The sequence below is a fragment of the Anguilla rostrata genome, chromosome 3 (assembly GCF_018555375.3).
Source record: "Anguilla rostrata isolate EN2019 chromosome 3, ASM1855537v3, whole genome shotgun sequence".
NCBI classification, from domain to species: domain Eukaryota; kingdom Metazoa; phylum Chordata; class Actinopteri; order Anguilliformes; family Anguillidae; genus Anguilla; species Anguilla rostrata.
The window spans coordinates 33,745,327-33,768,328 of record NC_057935.1 but is presented as its reverse complement, the minus strand read 5'-3'; the positions used below and the strand labels follow the sequence as shown (position 1 = coordinate 33,768,328).

General features: G+C 36.1%; 3 protein-coding genes across 3 annotated transcripts in view; 1 reads left to right on the top strand and 2 right to left on the bottom strand.

The window, feature by feature from the left end:
• Positions 1 to 3,824: 3,824 nt before the first annotated feature.
• Positions 3,825 to 6,380, bottom strand: hoxd12a (homeobox D12a). The gene is made up of 2 exons (XM_064327258.1): positions 5,796 to 6,380; positions 3,825 to 5,506 (listed from the first exon to the last, which is right to left on the bottom strand). The coding sequence occupies exons 1-2, from the start codon at positions 6,331 to 6,333 to the stop codon at positions 5,268 to 5,270; spliced, it is 777 nt and encodes a 258-aa protein (XP_064183328.1). The 5' UTR covers positions 6,334 to 6,380; the 3' UTR covers positions 3,825 to 5,267.
• Positions 6,381 to 9,033: 2,653 nt separating this feature from the next.
• On the bottom strand, positions 9,034 to 11,385 carry hoxd13a (homeobox D13a). Its single transcript, XM_064329924.1, has 2 exons — positions 10,635 to 11,385; positions 9,034 to 10,140 (listed from the first exon to the last, which is right to left on the bottom strand). Exons 1-2 carry the CDS (start codon positions 11,242 to 11,244, stop codon positions 9,881 to 9,883), a joined length of 870 nt encoding a protein of 289 aa, XP_064185994.1. The 5' UTR covers positions 11,245 to 11,385; the 3' UTR covers positions 9,034 to 9,880.
• Positions 11,386 to 18,249: 6,864 nt separating this feature from the next.
• The window catches only part of evx2 (even-skipped homeobox 2), a 5,123-nt gene continuing 370 nt past the window's right edge, over positions 18,250 to 23,002 (top strand). The window contains exons 1-3 of the mRNA XM_064327257.1: positions 18,250 to 19,152; positions 19,676 to 19,923; positions 20,889 to 23,002. The exon at positions 20,889 to 23,002 is cut by the window's right edge and continues 370 nt beyond it. Of these exons, the coding sequence (XP_064183327.1) occupies positions 18,729 to 19,152; positions 19,676 to 19,923; positions 20,889 to 21,503 (1,287 nt within the window). The 5' untranslated portion in view covers positions 18,250 to 18,728 and the 3' untranslated portion in view covers positions 21,504 to 23,002. The remainder of the gene's footprint in view (positions 19,153 to 19,675; positions 19,924 to 20,888) is intronic.

Here is a 23,002-nt window from a genome sequence, read left to right as displayed (position 1 = left end):
TGCCCAATAATAAATGGTTGGCTACAACATGAGCATGAACTATCAAACTATGAATCTCATCGATACAGACAAAGGCATGGGATATAGCATTGCAAAAACGAATACATGAATGTACTGGACCGCTTAACTCTATTCTAAGGTAACAATTGTTTATAAAACAATAATAATAAAAAACTCAAGCAGACAAAGCAGTTATTTGCATGAAATATCCATGGCGTATTTTACAAAATGTAACATATTTATTCACCTTTTGAAAGAAAATGTGTATTTAGTTTCAAGAGTGAGCAACAGATTTAACGTTAATTTAAAAAGCATACATTAAAATGGGATTCCTTAGATTTGCATGGTCTAGTTTTAATGGTATTTAGGTGTATTTAGCCTTGTTATTTATGCATTAGGCCTGAGATCAGACAGCACTTGAATTAAAATGGTGTGCTAAGAATTTGGATGAACTGAGAGTAAATATGAAACGAGAGGAGTAAGATTGCACTTATTAGATGCATTCAAAAAGAAAAAAGAAAAAACGAAGAAAGACAGGGGAATACATATGTATCTCTAACATATATATATCTATCTCTACATTAATTCAATGAGCTCTTCATTATAAATTAAACAGGAAAACTACACATTTCGTCTCATGCAGGGGATTTTCATTTGAATGCTAGTGGACTATATCGAGTTTAGCCCTTAAATTTAAACTCTGAAACCTCAGACACGGCTATTCGACTTTCTTTCGATCCTCTTGCTGGGGGACTCAGAATCAAGCGCAAATAGATCTAATACAGGAAGCAAAAAGGCTACTTTACCCAGGAGTGTAATTCCGCTTAGATTCCAAAATTAATCAGCTTCACCAACGTTGTATTGTCGTTCACCAGATTCAGAGCAAAGATTAAAAACAAATACAAATCAGTGGATGGACAATGAATGGACGACGGTAAGATTCACACTGCCAAGTACAAAACAACTCTTCTGGCTTTGAACGTCTGTGGTCTTCGACGATACGCACCCAGCAATCACCAGCAACCGTCAGCACTGAAATCATTTTATTGCTCAGACAAAAGGAACCGTTCTAGTTAAACAGATAGTGTGTAATCTAAGCTTTCTGGATTCACAAAATCAACCAGTGATTTAAATAAATAAATAAATAAATAAATAAATAAATAAATAAATAAATAAATAAATAAATAAATAAATATTCAGCGTGCAGTTTTAGAACAATAAAAGATTCGCAACTTTAACTTTCATTTAATTTGTTTTTTCAAACGGATGGAAACGTTTAAAATCTCACTCAGATATTTAAAAATGTTTTTGCTCATATATTTGTACGGAAATGTCCATTATCTGAAAGAATAAAACATTTCCCTGATTTTCCAGGCATACTGTATGGTTGACGAATACATTTTATTGTATTTACTTTCATGTAAATATGATCGCCTATACACTACAACCTATATTATTCTTAAAATACTCGTTACAGAAGTATAGCCATACTAAGCAGTGAAACACGGTTTGGCCATTTAAATAGGCCTATTCGTTTTGGTACGGAAATGTAGGCTATTTACGAAACTTTCGAGAAGTGCATTATGGGAAATCGAATTTTACAGCTATTAAAAATTCAGCAATTCCTGATTGAGATTAAACTGTAACTAGACATTTAGTTTTCCTATTTCGACATTATTTCTAGCTGTAGGCTAACGTATGCGAAAGCTAGCCTACGAAGATTTCACACATTCAGAAACATAATGGATAGCTCTCACTCGTGGATAGTGCATTGAAATGAGTTCTCATCAAACTTCCCATGTCATATTTGTCTGTCTTTCCAAATAATAAGTTCCATTAGATGTCTTATTATAATACATTTTAGTGCTATCTAGTCAAAGATCAATATAATGTTCATACTAGGCTTTGTTTGTGCACCAAGCATAGCAAGTGATAGGAAATTGTGTTTATTCTTAAAACCATAAACATTTTCACAAAACAAAGAAATTCTGAAGATTTTATTGAAATTTAAGCTACGAACGTTCGGAAAAAATTGGGCTAATTTTTTAATGCAAGATAAGCCAACACTAACTTGACCTTAACTTTGTTATGGCGCCCCCGTATCAGGCGAACACTAACAGACATCCTTTGGCAGACATCTCATAAAGAAGGCGCTGTGGATAGAAAAACAGTCACCCCCCAGTTCGTTGACATTAAAACAGCGTCCTTAAACAGCCGACATTTCATCCACGGTTATGAATAAAAAAGTAATATCAAGATTTTCTGTAGATCGGTTCAACGGCAGAGTTCGCTTGATGTTTCCTATACCATGAACGCTAGACATGCTGCTAACAGCTGTACATTAAATCGCTCTTCTCTTGGTCTGATACGAATATAAAAAGGCCTGAAATAGTATTCTTCCTCCGTTACGTAAACGCTGCACCCTTGATTACACTGCTATAGTATTTCATTATTTAAAGCAAACCCTGTTTTGCACGATAATTCCAGGTATTCTGCTTTGAGGACCGAAGTCACTTCATATAGGCTAATTTGTAGAGGTGATCTGTTGCTGGTAATCAATAATTTGAAGGCGCTTATATTTTCTTGAAAAGTACATATTTTTCTTAAACATTTCATTGAGCTGACCCTGAAAAAAATATAAAACAAATTATTATAATATTTCACGATAGCGAAATGTGAAATGATAGGCTAATCTGTGCTTGTGAGTTTGACGTAGCCTACATCTTCTTCTACAGGTAAATTGCAGTTAACTACAGTGTTGATTGCAACGTTCAAGTTAATTACAATGTATACGAATTGTTTTTCATTTGGAAAATGTCATTTGGTCAATACTGTAGTTCTGAATTATACAATAAATACTTGACAACTCATTCTACATGACTCCCCAGTAGAATAGATGCAGATTTACATGCATTTACATCATTAATTAAATACGCGCGCATGTGAGAGAAAGAGAGAGAGAGAGCGCGCGAGAGAGAGAGAGAGAGAGAGAGAGAGAGAGAGAGAGAGAGAGAGAGAGAGAGAGAGATTGAATGTTTGAATTTAAAGTGGATGTGAATATTCTGGTTTTGGGATTAATTTCAGTCCAGATCCAGGGTTACATTTTATACATTTGATTATCACCCAATCCCAAAATATAACATACCAAAAAATAAGAACGATTTAACTCATTCAAGTATGATATCACCTTAAAATATTTGACATTGGCCATGTTAGGACGATGGAAGGCCAATCGAACTATCACTGATTATAACATTACGGAGAAGAAACACTGCCTGAAGACGTGTAGGTCTGTTTATACGGCTTAGGTTCAATAAGAATTTTGACGAATAGTGTGCCGAGCGATTGCTTTCATTCTGACGTTAAGGACAAATGTTGATTGAATTGATGACTGGCAATTCAGACAAGTGTGTGTGTGTGTGTGTGTGCGCTCGCGCGGGTGTGTGTGTGAAATATTATTATAGCACACCGTTACCACAACGTTTACTGTTATTGTACGTTTGCTTTATTTTGAGATACAACATTCTTTACACAATTCTTTACACAGTTCGTTCCAGAAGATATAACATTTTTTCATGATGCGGCGCGTTAAAAAACCTAGACAAAACATTGATCTATGAAAACGCATTTTGCATATTGTTCAAATATTATATAAGCAATTCAGTTGCTCAAATAAAATTAAACTATTCATTCTACAAAAAAAAAAAGGAAAAAAAAAAGAATTGTTAACTAGTTCAAAATCATCCATAAACAATCTCTATTAGTCTATTTTGAATTGTGGTCAAAAAAGCTAAGAAACGATCAACTTTGCAAGTTTTTAAAAAAATTAATCGGCACATCACAACATATTTGTATTTTCTTTATCACATTCGCATAACTCTAATTACTATTAAGCGTACACATTAAGGTTTTTTAAATAGTTTTAAAAAAATAGTTTCAAAATACCCCCAAGTAGGCTAATGTGTGATTAATATGACGCTTATTGGGGTAAATAATTACTAACCCACACTCATAACTCCACAACTAAACAGAGTAAAGATAAATTAATTTCAATATATATTGTGTACACCTGGCATGCACCGATGATTTTCGTCGTCCATGTTTCACCCATCACTGCCTCGCCTCTCTGCTAACGTTTAAACGAACTTGAGCTTGGACTCAGCAGCCCAGAGTTAACCTTTGGTTTCAGAGTCTCTTCAGAGGACAGCTTAATATTTACTCCTAGATATATCTGACATGAAAAAGCACAAAGTCCAACATATACAAACCAGAACGTTAATTACAACATACAGACATACAATTGTGACTTTTTAAATAATATCAAAACGACTACGCAAGAGATGTAGAATACTTTTACAAAACATTTCATAATATTCAACTGAAAGATTCCTAAGTCTGCTGAAAATCTGCAGTTTTTCTGTACTTCTATTTTTGTATTGATAAGACATTCACAAAAATACAGGGACAAAATGGCAAGGGCATTTTAGGTGAAGTGGGGGTGTCGAGATGTTCCTCGGTTATGTTTGCGGGGACAGTGTGGAACTCAATTCCACCACTGTAGTTACAGGTTTAAAAAAACTTAGGCTATAGTTTGAGAATGTTCAGAGACAAGTTTTGCATGCTTTTTGGAATAGTTACATTGAAATTTCAGAATTAATCATTATATTAAATAGTATACTATCATTAATATTGAAAACTGACTGGGAAAAACAACTCACACTATAACCACTTGTACAACCACGTAGCATTGAATATATTGGAAAAGCCTTGCAGAGAATAACACCAAAGCACTATTCACATTCTGAGTTTTCTTAAACTATTTAAAATGAGATGATGATGATTGTTATTGTTATTATTATTATTATTATTATTATTATTATTATTATTCAATATTTACATACAAAATGCACGCTCGACTTGGTAAGTACCTGTTCTTACAGGTTCACTTGCATTGCTTAAACCATGGTGTTCCACAGTACTTAATAAATAAAGCCTGAATTAGGCTTTAAAGAAATGAATGAGTCATCTGGGTGACGCATATATACCTTTTCGCATTTAGTTTTCAGTGCAGACTTTGCAGCACTTCTGCAGTAAGCCTACAATTTATTCAAATACAAAGATCCCCCCAGAACCTTTGAAAAGCTTGTAATGACAAAATCTCCCATTTGTAAGGTGAGACCGGGATGAACTGTGCTGACTTTTAAAACGGTCGTTCTTATCTACTCTGAAACCTCCTGCACGATGGAGGTCATAATCACTGGAACCACTCAGAACATTGAGAACACGTGCTCGCGCATCATGAGTCTTTTCTTCTTCATCCGCCGGTTCTGAAACCAGATCTTCACTTGTTGATCACTCAAGTCTAATCTGTCGGATAGCTCCTTTCTCTTCTGTCGGTTTATGAACTCGTTCATGAGAAATTCATTCTCGAGTTCAGCGAGCTGCGGCTTTGAGTATGGTTTTCGTTTTTTCCTGGACTTCACGAGTGAAGGGCACCACTGTACACCTGGAAAAGCACATGGATGATAATTTAAAAAAGCTCTAATAGGAATTGCTACGTTGAGCGAATCATTCAGGAAAACACAGCTAAAGCCGGAGTACGCCTTTGCTGGAAGGTCAAATAAAGATAAGTGTAGGCCTATGCTACATTAAAAGGGCCACGACACTGCATTATCATTTTTACTGAAGGCTTTAGGCCTGACTATTTATTTATGAATTGCTGTCTCATGCAACAGCACATCATAGGACATTTAAAACTTCAAAGCATAGAAAAGGTTGAGGAAGAGATTGCATACCGTCTGACGGGGATGCTCTGGTACAGGGGTTACTTGAAGATGGCTGCATTATGACATTTGTGTTCACCGACTGCTCGATGCCTTCGGTAACCGCTCGGCTACCTGAATTCAGTTCGGCACGTGGGACGCTTTGCAACTGTCTATCCAAGTTTGAAAATTCATATTTGCTTGAACCGGCGAAAGATGGCGCTGGTCTACCTGGCTCCTCTGGTTTGAGGTTTACATCCTGATAGTAGCATTTACTGGATTCCTCAAGTGGTCCCTTGTTGTGGTTGTTGGGGTTAGTACTTTGAGGCACTGAATTGGTCAGAAATGGCTGAGAGTAACCACTGAAGGCGCGGCTCTGTGGCGGAGATGCGCACGAACTTGGGGAAGTCCACGGGAGCGAGCACACCTCTCTCCTTCCGAACGAAACAGGGGGAAGCCCGGAGAGTTGAGCTCCATTGCCCCGTAAATTGGGGAAATAAAAAGAGTCCGGTGAGGGGAAATTCAACAATGAACCAACATAGCCAGGACTGAGAAGATTACGCTCGCACATTTCCAAGGAGCTTTCACGAACGCTTCGACGGTCCTTTTTAGCCACACCACGAGAATAAAAGGAAGGTAATTGGTGATTTGTTAAAACTGGGTCACATGATATGCAAACATGTTGGTCAACCCCGCCCTCACACAGAGCAGTATTCCTGAATGTAACGTAAACCGACGAACTCAAGTGTATTTATCAAAATATGGCAAAGTGAACCAAAATTAAAACAGTACAATTTTAAGTCTAGGATGGCCACAAAACTAAAAGCTGGTATAAGATTAACTGAGGGTGATATTTAAATAAAGTCACAGCAAGGTGGTTATTTCCTTTTGTATATTTCTGTGCATATTTCCATCTGAAATCATTAAAAAAAAAAACCATTTTGACCCAATATTTTTTTTTTCATTTTCTAAATTTATACATATGCAGGCCTACCTTAATTTTCTTATTTAGGCCTTTTCTTTTACATATTTCGGCCCAAAAATTATACATGAGAATGGATTCAAAGTTTCAGCGAGGATAAAAATATTATTGAGACAATTTACAGATTTTCTGTATGCAATATCACTACGGATTATGCTGGCTATGCCATAGTTGCCATACCAAGAAAAAATTGAGGTACATTATAATTTCATATAGGAGTCCACGGGTTTCTTTAGTGAAATAATTAGGCTACATCAAATACATACATAACATTATATTTAGAATATATATTAAAAAAAGAAATAAAAATAAAATAAAAAAATAATTATATATATATATATATATATATATATATATATATATATATATATATATATATATATATATATATATATCTAGAGTAGTAGCCTACTAGTGTTGCTGACGCCCCTGCAGCCTACATAAAGCCTATACGTATAGGACATTGCACCATTGACAACAGCTGTAATGAAAACCATGTACAGTTGCTTCCAGTTATTCTTCACTGTGAAAACAGACAATATCTCTAAAAACTGTTGGTTAAAAATACTAAAATGGGCAAAGAATTATGTATGTAAAGATTCATACATAGGTCACTTAGTACTAGAACTGCGTTACCATTTTTAAAATAACATAATAATCATTAAGCCTATATTTTATATATTTTAAAGATAATGCAAATGAAAGAAAGGTTAATGGAACATAGGTTCGTTCTTCAGATGACTACACACACACACACACACACACACACACAATAAACGCAGATCCCAAAAAACACGCATAATATACTCCTTCGCTCATACGTGTTTGTTTTTATGTAGAATAATCCTGATAATATCAATTGATTTATTTAAACTTCATTAAAGGAGATATTTATATATATCAGAAAGAACATGAAGCAAATTATGAATTATCATTAAAGGCTATTATACAACTTCCAGTGCGACCGAATTTTTATGTTGTAATGTTTTGCTTTGCCCACATTCCAGGACAGATGGGGATATTTTCTTTATTTCTTCTTAGCAAAATCAAATTTTCTTCAGCGTTTTCCCAACGTTTGTGATATTAGCTTTATCTGCTTTGGCAATACTTGAAAAAATAACAATTGTAAACCTATTATGTCCAGAAAGAAGTGCTGCAGTTCGGTCGTCTCATTTTTATGAGCCTAGTAAAATCTAGAATTCTTGACAGTCTATAGTACGATAAAATGCTGCTAATAAGTATTTGGGGCATTATTCAGACGAGCCTCCTGACTGTGAATACATTTGTATGTGGGTAAAATTGGTATAGTTCAAGGTCAAACTCAAGAGAGTAAGTTTTATGAAAAACAAGTCCAAGTGCACTCGTACAAGTAGGTCTGGTCTTTTAAAGTAAGCTCTTCAAATTTGCTCTTCAAGTCTTCTACTGTTTAAGTTGTAAAACAGTGCTATTTGTAATTAACTCTGAATATCACAGAACAAGAAAAATATAACACAAGACAAAGTTGGTAACGTTCACAAAAAAATCAAGAAAAGAGCATTAGGCTATTTGTGCAGACGTTTGTGAGTGAGTGATAGCCATTTGGGTACAGAAGGCATCGTCCGTCTATATATATATATATATATATATATATATAACTTCAAAAGCAACGTTCACGCAGTAGCATATTTCATCCAGTAGATGGCGAAATAGTCCTATGAATTGTTGTTTCATATTATTCATGAGCTTCATTTGAGCCAAGGTCAAAGACTATAAATACAAGTCAAGGTCAATGTTAAAACTCAAATGACGCCAATTTGAACAATAATGATGAGAATGTTGATAGTTATTCATTGACGATATATTTCAATATTAGAATAAATTTTAGTGCTAGGCTCCTATTCATAGTATACCTAAGTCATAGGTAGGCCTATAAGGCCATAGCTATGCATAATTTTATTTGAGTAACACCTACTGGAAGCATATTTACATTCAGAAATGTATGTAGTGAATTGCAAAATACATGGATAACTTGAATGCTGATGAACTTAAAAACTTTGGCTATTGATTGTATCTAGGCTACTAGAAGAGGACTCGTTAATTTATACAGCATATATTATACAAATTGTACATTTGATAGATGGAAAACAGGCAAACAAGCTTACTTTGTTGTTCAGTCATGAACTCAAAAACTTGTGTCTGTAAAAATGCATTGCATAAATGGTCAAAAGTATTTGAGCAGGCCTACACGTATACGTGATGTTCAATTATGTATTTTTCAAATCAGACACACATTTTATTCATGATAAAGCATTGCAGACAACTGATTTGCTTTATTATAAACAGTCGGATCTGGAGGACAACATGAATAAAAAAGAATCCATTAAAATAATATAACAAAACAGAAATGTCCACTAAATGTTTGCGGCCATGTTAGATTTCACAGAGAAAGAGACCTCACGTGTTCTTGAACATTATATTAAATCTAATACAAAATTTTAGTTCTTAAATATAAACTTGTGTTCATTATGACTTTCAGGCAATTCAGACAAGTGTGTGTGTGGGTGTGTGTGTGTGTGCATATGAATGTGAGTGTGTGTGGTGTGTGTGTGTGTGTGAAATAACTTTCGCTAAAGCTTCTTTCGGAGCAGACTGTTGAGTGTGCTGTTTTTGTATTTTTTGGTTAGTTTTGAAAGTTAAAGCACAATTAATCTACCTCATAGTGTAAGACATGTAGCATATACATGTACTTATGTCAACATAACTAACATGTATAGAGTAAGAACTGAGGTCAGTTTCGTATAGTTTTATAACATATTTTTCTGTACCTGGGACACTGCCATTATGATACATGTATTTCTGTCATAATATTAGATTTATGTTTATAGGTTACATTATATTATATTAAATAAAGCATTTTGGGGCTTCATTACTGAAACACAGCACTAAGGCAAAGGAAGATATTAAATAATTTGACCAAGATGCATTTTTCAAATAAAATTACTTCAGCTATACATCCCATACAAGCATTTATACGTATTACAGTGAAGAGCTTTGGCTCGGCAGAAAGAAGGTCCACAAAATACTAAAATACGAATAGGCAAAAAAAAAAAAAAAAAATCGCTCACATACCAAACATAATCTGGCGTTTTCAGTCAAGTCAACAATAAGTCTGAACGTCCTTCAATTTGGATCTCATTTTCTTGTCTTTGACTCTACGGTTCTGAAACCAAATCGTGACTTGTCTCTCTGACAAGTTGGTAGAAGAGGCTATCTTTCGCCGTTTATCTTTGGTAATAAACTTGTTCGTAGTGTACTCTCGTTCAAGTTCCTTCAGCTGAGGTTTGGCGTACGGTACTCTCTTCTTCCTTCCACGCCGGTATAAAGTACTTACATGCGTCTCTTTCAATCCTGTCTCTCCTGAACATTCATAGAAAAAGAAGAAGTTTTGTACGTTTATTAAATTTATATAAAGAAACAGCGAAGACAGTACAGAATGCTAACCGTTGCCCATAATATCCTATACTATACTATACTACTAGACTATAATTATGATTATTGTTGTTGTTGTTGTTATTATTATCATTATTTTATTTTTTTAGTAGTAGTAGTAGTAGTAGTATTGCTTGTTGTCTTGATGCAATTTCAATTAATAATACTTGCTTGATAGATACTTGTACTTGTTCAGGGACTAATCTGTTTTCTTTCGGAGTAAAACACTTAAAGCTGATACTGTGATGGGAGGTATACCACATTTCATGGTGCATACAAACATATACTAAACAAAAGTAAGAGGACATTCCGTAACCGTTGGTCATCATTTATCACGTGTGAGAAGTGGTTCGTTTAAAAATATTTTTAAATGAATAAAAAGTAAATAAGGACAATTGACTACCGAGGAGGAAATACCATACCTGCGAGAGAGTATTTCCAAGAGTGCGGGCTCGGTGTCTGTTCTTTGGGGCAATGAAGTTGACTGTTCCAACTATTTGACCAGTTCCACGGCTGGTATCCGTCAATGGGTAAAACAGCCTCGTGTCTGTGATAGCCAGCAGCGGCTCTTGGTACAACAGGTACATCGATATATCCAGGAATCCGGGAGTAGGACCCTGAATAACCTTGGTAAACGCCAAACTCCGCAGCCCTTCCTGGAATTTCGTTGCAGTGCACGTTGCTGCTGCCAAAACCTGATATATCCATACGCTTGTCCACCGAATGTCCACATAAAGACGCAAGAGTAGTTTGTTTCGTTGCGGCGTGCTGCAAAGGGGCACCATGTGGGATTTTGCAACCATAGTAAGAGTTTCCAAAATGACAGCCGAAACCGATGGGAGGATTTGCGGTGGCTGGAGAGCCAGGAATAAGTGCGTACGTTTTAATAGACTCTGGACTGAGAGAGGCCGTCCTGTCCGTAATGGAGTATACCACTGACCCCGATGCCGATCGACTTGACTGAGCCCCAAAAGCAGACGGATAAAAACTCCGGTTCTGCACTGAGGCGATATCCCCTCCCAAGTTCTCCATAGCCAGTGTCACTTAAATGATACTTCTCGATATTTATCCACTGTCAAAACTTCGCATATGTTCACAAACAGATATTACCGTCTTCCCCGATATAAAAGTCACCTCATTGCATTACAGAACATAAAACCAAACTATGTATGAAGACAGATAACCTTTTATATTTTTCTTGACTAATTACTGAACTCTGACTATGATGTGTGTAATTGGTTGGCGGTGATCATGTGACATGCAAATATATTGGCGGTTGAGGGCTAACACTCGAGGCCCTTATCTTACACACAAGTGAGAAAATAATTCTTTTTTTTTTTTTTAATTAAAGCAAAGAGAAATCTGGACACCATTCAGAACGATCAAATCGTCAAACATAAATACTGCTTTCGGAACCCATATTTCAAGCAATACAGTGAAAATGAACAGTTAAATTAGTAAATAGCCTAAGTCAAATTAGTTGATTCGTGCAACTATACTGACAAACGGAAATAACATAACATCGTTCGTATTGTGCCATAAAACGAACAATCACATCGGTTAAAATGTTTCATATTTGATGTCCTCTTAACAGCATTTAATCAAATTGTTATAAAAATACAAAGTCGTGTATTCAGCCGCATTGTGTTATGTTGAACATTTCACTCATTTCACTTTAGCCTATTTGAATTTATTCTCGATATTGATCGAACTTGACACATCAGTATTATTGCAACTAACTACCACACCCACCTACAGGTCTAAAAGATAGGTCTATACCAAATACTTAATAGACTACAGTACATGCGCAAATATTATGTGAAAAAGATTAAATACATACTGACTACACTGCTTATAGGCTACATTAAGAGTGCAATCTCTTCACAATAATAATATTCTGGGTCACGTGTATTTTTATAATGCACAGTGGCCTGTGCTGTAATGCGGCCCATGCACACGCGACAGTTATTAAGTTCAAAATTAAAATAACTATTCGTTTGGAAGAATGGCATTGGAATGGGCCAGAAAAGTACCAGCATCCTGTTTAAAAAACCCACATCACATGAGAATACAACAAATTATGTGTAAATAGGTTTTCTTTAAATATCGGCCTTCATCCTGATTAGAGCGAATTTCCCATGAGTAACGTGTCTGTGTGGCTAAAAGATACATCGACTACAACTGAAAAATATTGGAGATAATATGAGTTAGCCTTTGCAGTACAGTAAAACGGTAGGAAGACGAAGGATACTACAAAACTTATGTTGACCGTGTCATTGCCACATCTTTCTTTTCAGCAAGCTCAGTGTTACATTTAGATTTACTTAATAGCAACATAGGCACAATGAGGCCGATCTAATCGTTTGGACTGCCGCATCCTTAAAATTAGACTTGCATTCGATCATTTTTGATTCCCCAATATCATTCGTAATTCAAAGGTTCCCAGAAGTTGCCAAAATATTGTGAAAGTTTTGAGTTTTTGAAATTGCCAACCATAATTTAAAAAGTAATGTTTTTAATAATTACTTAACTCCATACCGCCATATATATATATATATGTGTGTGTGTGTGTGTGTGTGTGTGTGTAGCCTATATATATATATATCAAGCAGCCAAAAATACAGCCAATAATACTAATAATCCAAGGTTTTACACGTATTACCACATGAACTTCACTTGCGCAATGTCTAACTTCAATGCAAAACTAGGCCTGTACATTTATAACTTAAAATAAAAACTTTTATAAAAAAAACTTTTATAAAAAAATTTTAAATAGCAAATAGCTACAACGGATACTTAAAATTCTGAGTGTTGTCTAGCTTACATCTATTAAGACGAGGAGCCTATTTTACTTTGAGAAAACAAAATATACGGCCACTTCATGTGAAATGTTACGGCTCAGCACATATTGCAAAACAGCGCAGAATGCTTGCCGTGGTCTCCCACAAAGCGTAAAAGTGGGGGATTCGATTAGCAGGTAAAATAGGCAACTTCTTTAAAAATTATACAGGACTACTAATTGAACAAATTGTGTAGTAAAGTAGCCGTTAGTCAGATGTGTCTGAAACGTGTTGTATATGGGATGTACAACCAGATGATTCAGGCATGGACGACAGTAATCAGTTTTAGCTAGGCTATGGTAAAGATATTTATGGTAAAAAAATAAATAAATCATAATTTTTTTCATTTTCCTAGTACTCATAAGTAGGGGGGGAAATTCTACCATATGTTCTGGCCCTTGGCAAATTCTGCAAAAAAATACCACATTCCTAGGTAGCCTATATAAGAGCGAAGTGATTTTTTTCTGGAAAAAGTTTACTAGCTTCTCCAGGGTGAACTTGGACTTGTCAATCGCTACACACGGAGAAGCTCTCCCCTCACTGTTTCTACAACATGGACGGCATGAGATAATGCAATCCGGCTTTTGTTTACGATATATAGGCTCTTGTAAAACTTTAACAGGTGTTTCCTAGTTACAAAGGTATATTTTGGGACTTGTTTTGTAGTCAGAAAAGATATACAAAACATATTTTCCCAAGTCAGCATGTACAGCAACGTTGGAAAGACCACTACAACAGGCAAAGAGCAATGAAGGTTAATGCAGAGTTAGAACGTGACACGCCACTTTACACTTCATGGTCCTCATTTACAAACATAGCTATATAAAGAACTCGTTTATATTAAGTGAATATACACATTCAAGAGGTGAAACAATAAGGCTGCAGTTTCATAGGAATACCGTTGATTACATACCCACTCGATGTGCCACGAAACTCAAGCACGCTCAATAGATTCGACATATTTGACAAATCACAATTCATAACACATTTGTGTGGGCGCTTCATGGTTAGTATAGACCCTCAGAATACACCCCGGACGTATCAAAGTTATGCGGTTCTGTGGTGATCTGTCTGGAGGTGTATCTGAAATTCGAGGATATTATGGTACTCTGGAAACCGTCTTTCCGGGCCTTACTGGTCTGAAAGAGCACATCCTCCTTAAACAACAACAACGGGTGTAGCAGCAGCACAACGAGTAGCTACTTAATGAGCATTTGGCACTGAAACGTCATCAAACCCATGAGCGAGGCCTGCGACTTCGAAAAATCCTCAGTACACCTCCCGCTTCGTGTAATACTGCAGAGCTATCACTAGATGGCTCTATAAGTTTATATTCAAGTCAAATGCGATCCATACGTTGCAAAGGAGTAAAGACAATTACAATTGAAAAGCAGGCCCTCCCATGCGATACCTGTGGGTTAATACACACACACACACGTCTCCAAAGAATAATTGAGAGAATTGGAAACTAAACCAAACGATCTTCCAGAGAAACAACCTGCTGTTTTATCATTCCATCCAAGCTGGTGTGCTTTGACATATTATGCACAGACCAAACAATGCAATAAAACTTACTAAGAGACACAGAGCTTTAATACACTATAAACAAATGACAAAACCACAGCTGACTGTCAAGGGTACATATACACTGCAAACCTGGATTAAACAATTAAGTGGCCATTATTTATTGTTTTATGTTTTAGAGAAAAGTGTTCCCAAAATCAAAATGTGGTTTGCAACATTTGGGTGAAATATTCAGTGTAGTAATTATGTTAAACTGAAATTACTTATAGAATACATTTCTGCAAGGCTAGAATCCTACATTTCAAAATTCTGCCTAACAACACTGGATACTGGCTTCTGACTGGGGCATGAGCAGTTATCAATAACTGAACAGACAGGGGTTGATTAATCATATGCAGCTTGAAGAAAATAAATTATTTACGTTAACTAATAATTTTGAATATGATGATGATTTTTACTGATGTTTAATTAATTGAACTTAAGATATCTTCAGTATTCAGTTTATCCAGTAGATACATACTACTTCACCATTTATGTTTCACCATATGTAAAAACTTACATGGTTTCCATGCAATTTTCTAGTAAAGCCAACTAATCCAGGATTACTGTGTAGGAGATATTGCCAAAAATAGATTTAATTTACAACTATGATCAACCTTGCATTATTCATTTATTTAAACATTTGGTTTGCAATAAAAAGCATTTTGTGGACAAGAAAACTGATCAGAAATTCCAGCTACATTATAAGCATTAGAAAAAATAGCACTCTGCATCACTAATGCTTTTATTCAGTAAGATTTTGCTCCAATGCAAACTGGACATATAGTTTTAAATAAGGCCAACAAGAGGGTTTTGGTCCATTGACCCCATTTTGCAACCTGTGCACAGCAGCCATAAAATATGCATATTGAAGAATAGTTGCTTTAAGTTGTGAACAGAGTAAGAAAGAAATAGCTTACCATATCTTGCATATAGTTGTTAACTGGGAATTATTATGTGTGTGTGTGTATATATATATATATATATACACACACACACACACATAATAATATATATATATATATATATATATTCCCAGTTAACAACCATGTGTGTATATATTTAAGATAAAATTCATGTCATAATCCACATGTATAACATTGTTTTCTGGTAATGAGAAAGAATAGTTATGAAATTCTAAAATATAATTATTTGGAGTGACATATATGCTATCATATTTTTTCTAAATTTATTGTAGAAATAATGGTATATAGTATTTTTGAATACTAATATGCCACAGGAACATAAATCAACCTGTTATATGCTGCCAAAAAGGTGTAATTGAACAGGTCATGGAGTGCTGTAGGGCTGCTGGTTTTCGTTTTCATCATAATATCAATAGCCAGTTCAGACAAAAGATGACCAGGTGAGGTAAATTAATAGTATAATCACTTGCTTGAAATTATCCATTAAAAACTGACTAACAATGATTTACTTGGGGATTCTGTTTGATTTGAAGAAAGGGGCACATATTATCCTATTTTAGAGCACAGACCAAGACCACACATTATATATTTTCACCTTTTATTATTATTTTACTTTAATTCCATAGTCTCTCCATGGGTCTACATGTCATGCATATAGTTCCATCTCAGTGCAATCTCTTCCAAAACCATAATTCCCATAGGCAGTGAAGTCTTGGCATGTGATCACATGTTACAGTTTATGCCACAAATAGTATAGTGCCATGTGTAGTACGCAATATAACTATACATGTAGGGCTGGGTGACATTGTAGTATAATGATTAAGGAATTGGGCTTGTAACACAGAGATCACATGCTGAAATCCCAGGTAGGGCAAGGTACTTAACCTAATTTGCTTCTATTGAGCTTTATTAGTAGATTGTATGAAAAAACACAGGTAAGGTCTATAAGTTTGTTTTGATATGAGCCTCAGTTAAATGCCTAAGTGTACACATTTTTAAACTGATTTAATCAAATTGCTTTGTTTTGATTTCTCGTGATAAGACTCCTTGCGTCAATTATGCTTTGCTTGGAGTTTAAACCTCATGTTTAAACACCTAGACCACAGAACCATGTTAGGCTACAACAGAACAGCAATCCTTATTTCACAGGTTTTTATGGCTGTACCAGTTGTAATGCAGTTTTGTGATGTAGAGGTGTAAACCTGGGGTTTGGTTCATACCGAAACTCAGCTTTAGTTGACCCTTTGAATTTACAAAATAAAAAACAGATCGACGGTTATTTGCCTCGGCTAAAGTTTAAGAATTTCACTCTACCCCTACACATGTCCGTTAATTAAACAAAGCTGTTGGGGGCGCCAAAGGACGCGCGAGACTATTTTCCTTTCTTTGCTTGCTCCCTTCTCTGTCGCGCACACGCGCTCACATTCCCCGCATCCTAACCTCGCCAACACAGACCATTTCCCACCCCCTCTCTCACGCACTTGGTCTAAAACGGACCCCTCATTCGATTGATCCAAATAGCGTGTTAACAAGTCGATTTCTTCGTGTACATATACATTAAATTAAAATAATCATTTAATAAAACAAGCTAAGAAGAAAGGGAATTAAATGAAACTGGGCTGAGTATCAAAAATATTACTGACTACATATTGCAAAAAAGCTGAAAAATATTCTCAAATAAATCTATATCCTTCTTAAATTTAAATGGTGCAGGAAAGCATTTAGCTTGATGTAGCTATGCATGGGATGTGTAATGTGCTGCGCAATATTTCAGTATGACATCGATGCGACCTGTGAGAGAACAATAGTTTATCCTGTTATTGCTTTTGTGTTTTAATATTTGTCACAAAAGAACTGGCATGACAATCATGAGCAATGTAAAACATTATAATACATGGAGATATTTATTTTAACTAATAAATGTGTAAATCATAGACATGACATAGAGTAGTCTAACGGTCGTCACACTTGTTTTTACTGTTTATGCAGTGTAATGTGTCAATTTTAATGGCGCATAGAAAAAGACATTTTGAGAAATATTCTAAAATGACCACATACGCTACTATAAGCTTATGCTATAAATTGAGTATTTCTTACAATGGAACCTTGTCTGAAAATAAGAAATTATGTTAAATTGGACAGCCTGTGCGTCTACATATGAATAATTTTAACAACATATTATTTCCCATTTCGCCACAATATGAATGTAGAAATAGACGTATTATTATCATTATTATTATTATTATTATTATTATTATTATTAATAATACTTTTTTAATTATTACTATTATTATTATTATTATTTTTATTAAAAAGAGAGACAACTTAGTAGAAGGACAAGTGCCCTGAAAACAACCAAATTCAAATACATGAATTGTACTATGAGCCCAAGACGAACGGGGTAAAAAAGAATGTCGATCCTCTATATTTTTTTTTTTTTTTAACCAAACAGCTAACATTTCATTTAAAGTTTTCTCGCGTGGAATTAATATGAATAATTCGGTAAGCTAGTCACAGCGAAATTATCGATAGAGGAAGACAACGAAAAGAGAGAGAGAGAGTAAAAGAGAGAGTGAGTGAGAGAGAGAGAGAGAGAGAGAGGGAGAGAGAAATAGAGAGAGAGGGGGAGAGAGAGAGAACAGAAGGGAGGAACAATAGAGAATCAAAGCATAATGATATTCCTAAATGAAGAGGGAAATGTTGCAGTGCTCATTTTATTAATCAGACTGTCAATTTCACCCAAGAGGCCAAACCCAAGAGCAATCTAAAGCGGGCTCTGATCAGTCAAGGGACAACAGCTCGCGCCTTCACTTCTCTTCTGTCTCTCCACCTGGATATATTCGTCTGACCGCAGGCCGCCTCCATCATCCACTGACAGTCCTCTTGTATTTATTTGCTTATAAACCTGTTACAATAAATGATTATTCGAGCAGCGTCACTCGCACCTTAATGACGAGCAACCACTTTTTGATGAATGACGTTTCGGACTAGAAAGGATGCACAGGTCATTTTGAACACTCATTCCTTGCTCGCGTTGGCAGTTTGTTTTTTGCGTCCCGCTCATAAAAGGTGTAGCCTAGTATTATTTAGAGATAGTTCCAGAGTTGAATGTGAATTAGCCCCCGGCGCAACTCATCAGTGGATCAGAGGACCAGCCGTGGAACTTCGGCTTTTCCTATAAAGCTTGATGATGGAGAGGATAAGAAAAGAAATGATTCTGATGGAACGGGGGCTGCACAGTCCCGCTGCCGGCAAAAGGCTCGCGAATTTGTCAGACTCAGCTGGAAATGCGGTGTTAGAGGCCCTTGAAAATTCACAACATAGTGGTCGCCTCAGCCCGAGACTAACTTCCGCCTCTCTGCATGGTACTCTCGAGGATATCCCCACCAAAGGCAAGTTCGAAATAGACAGTTTGTTCAGTCCGCATCATCATAACAGCGACAATACCTCCTCAGGCGAGATCTCGTCTTCGGAAAACAGGAAGAAAATCAGCCTGTATCCAGAAGTTTCTCAAGACTCAGACATGAACAGTGATGTGGAGGTTGGATGCCCAGCACACCGCTCTCCCAGCACACTTAGTGCCAACCAACACAAGGAAAACAACAACAAAGGTAAATCTATCGGTCTTATTTTACTCGATGGAATTTATGCAATACAGAATATTTCATATTTACCGATTTGATGCACGCAAAATTAAATATAATTGTAATGTAAGTTACATGTTGTCAAATAACGAAAATAAGGAAATTTGACTTCTGTCAAATCTGGTAGTCAGCCAAGTTTGGATTTTGGCACGTTTAGCTTTGGTGTGTTTACATTTTAAACACACACACACACATACACACACACACAAACACTGTATATTACATATTATATATCAGTGTGTGTGTGTGTGTGTGTGTGTTCATATCTTACTGTTTATTTTCATCACATTATAATGTAGGGACACTTTTGTTATTTGCGTATTTTGAAATATCAAAATAAACGTACATAAATGTCAAGGATTCTTGAACCGTTTCAAGTAGCATCTACCGTGTGTACAGGGCGAGTGTAATTATGGCAACAATAAAACACATTCTATCAGCATGAATATTCTCTAATAATTTACCTGTGAATTATTCTTGTTGTTCACAGGTTTTTCTGACAGTAATTCAGGAACCTCTAACACAAGCTCATCCTCTCTGTCCAACCTGAACCTAAACGGTAATTCTATAGGAAGCTCAAACAGTTCGAATGCGGATCAGGTGAGAAGGTACCGGACAGCATTTACAAGAGAACAAATAGGACGCCTGGAGAAAGAGTTTTACAGGGAAAACTATGTCTCGAGACCAAGAAGATGTGAATTGGCCGCGGCTTTAAACCTGCCTGAAACTACAATAAAGGTGCGTTTTGTTCATTACAATAGATATTGCTATGTAGTAAAATAAGCATACATACCAGGTTACACCCAGTAACACTTTCGTGTGACAAACACGCATGTTTACATTTTTAAAATGAATTTAGACGAGTGTTTGTTACATTTTTTAACTTCGTGAAAACGCAACTGTGTCAACGTTACTTACATTAAACAGAATGCAATAATTTGGGTGACAGTGATTTGGGACAGATATATTAAATTTCTTAAATTAGAACCACTGAATACATGTATTAATGGAATTGGCAAATAAATATAAATATGTTTGATAAACAGAAATACAACATTTCTGTTATAGAATATCAAATATCTCCACATTTGCTATTTAGATACGTAAAACAGTTTTGCAAAAAAAACAAAACACATATATATATATACATATATATATATATATATATATATATATATATGTATATGTGTGTGTGTGTGTGTGTGTGTGTGGCCAATACACCAATTTCGTTAATTCTAAACACGACAGCGTCCAATGACGGATCAAAGCGGATTTATTTTATTTATGCAGTTGTCGTAGGCTATGTCTGATATGTCATTACCTCAAGAAAAGCATCCCGACAGATCATTATTAATAATATAATGTTCGGTTAAAATGCAAATGTCTTAGGCCTATACAGAAGTTGTTCGTTTCAGGTACGAATACGGATAGGCTATTTTACTTCAGCAATGTACGTCAGGTATTTCTGCTTACATATTGTTAAAAAACATTTTATTTTTTCATTGCTTTCGCTTATATAATAGCAGATCTCTAGTGTTGGATTTATTATTAAATAAAAAATAAATAGACGAAAAATTTTCTCCTTCTTTCTCCTGCTGCAGCATAATATTTTAGATGATCCTTTTTCATGACATTATTGTGAACAGTAGGCCTATTCGGTGAAGGCTGTCAAACTGTTTTTTGTATTTTTTATTTTCCTCAAGGTGTGGTTCCAAAACAGGCGGATGAAGGACAAGAGACAGCGTCTGGCGATGTCTTGGCCACATCCAGCCGATCCGAGCTTTTACACCTACATGATGACGCACGCGGCTGCCACCGGAAGTCTACCATACCCTTTCCATTCCCACATGCCTCTGCACTATTACCCCCATGTGGGTGTCACGGCAGCAGCTGCTGCCGCGGCCGCATCTGGTGCTGCTGCATCACCTTTTGCTACCTCCATCCGTCCCCTAGATACTTTCCGCGCGCTCTCGCATCCCTACTCGCGACCGGAGTTACTCTGTAGCTTCAGACACCCAGGACTCTACCAGTCGCCCGCAGGCCTCAACAGTTCGGCCGCAGCATCAGCAGCGGCGGCGGCGGCGGCGGCGGCTGCAGCTGTCAGTGCGCCTTCGGCCACCGGTCCGTGCTCCTGTCTCAGTTGTCACAGTAGCCAGGCGGCCAGTGCCCTGGGCTCCAGGAGTGCCAACACGGACTTCACTTGTACAGCAGCTGGGCAGAGGTCCGAGAGTGGATTTTTGCCTTATTCTGCCGCTGTACTGAGCAAAACTGCGGTTGCTTCGCCAGATCAGAGAGAGGAGACGTCGCTGAACAGATAACTTACGGGTGGATCCAAAATGTATCTACGACCTCCTAAGTAGTTATATCATGTTACCTTATTTCTTGTTGTTAGTTTGTTTATATATTGCTCAATTATTTGAAAATGACCGAGGCCTATTCCAAAACGCACTATCCTACTGATGAAATTCTGAAATTAACAGGTTACACATAGGCTTTGCAGATACTAAAGCTTATTTTACAGGACTACTGAACAAGACGTTTACGATCAGCCAATGTCATAAAATTACCTGCGACTGTACGCAGTAAGCCTTATTCATGATCATTGAGGTGTACATCTGACAAATAATTTTGCCACAGTTAATGCATAACAAAATTGATTATTATTTTCCATTTAAAATGAAGTTTAGCTGTTGTTTTTTGTTTATTTATTAGACGGAATTTGTTTACATCTTTGATTATAAGGTTTTTAGAACTTCCGTTTATATTTAATCGTCTGTATAGTTCCATGTATTCTTGTTTGGATTTGGAAAATGGATTAGATATGCCACTTATTAGAGAATGTATAAGGCGAGAATCTGATTTATAATGGATTTGTCACTTTTGCGTCGATAGAACTACAACAACTGCTACATAATGATCTTGCTCTAAAACTGGTAGCCTACTGCTCAAGGGACATCCCAGAACTCTGAGTAAGACACATGAAATTCTGTACTCCTTCCACCATGTCAATGCTGATGTTAATAATGTGAAGATTATGACGAAAATTGCCAATCATGTACCTTGATGGACCTCCTTTGAATGTGGAATGGGAAGAAAGTTCCCTGTTCTGAGACGCGCTGTCAACTGCTAACAACCCGCTAAGGGAAGTCATTAGACGTGACCGATGTAAGACTAGGTACATAAACCATTGTTCTGGGTGCATATTGTACAGTATTAAATGTGGTATTCGTTACCTGAGGTGATTTTTTCACTGAAAAAGCTTCATCCTTATAGTCTCCTATTTTCGTTTTGGTAACTTGGACATCCTGGGTATACTTCTCTCCCTGTTATGCTGATGTTCCACTGGTACCAACAACCTCATTAAATCAAACCCGATCTTTCCATAATGCTCCCTACAGAGTCACTTCACTCTACACATAATGGGATTATCTGAACCAGCCGAAACTTCAAATAAATTGCCCTCGTATTTTTCTGTCTGGACAGAAATTCTTACATCATTGTATCACATTTTCGTCCATAAAACTACTGGAATTTACTTCGTTGAAAACAACATTCGTTGTAAATAGTAAATGGTAAAATATTTTGTCATATCATGTATAGTCTCGTTAAACATAGGTTAAAACCAAAATCTTTACCGCTGTGAGAAACGCTCGATAACTAGTTCATGGCAACTTTATATTTTTATAATTTCTGTGACTGACTGAATGTTTATTTGGTATACATTTAACATAATAAATGGCAATATTTGATAACAGCCCGCCATTATTATGCTCCATGAACGCTAAAAATATGTGTATTGTTCTAAAATATTGAAAAA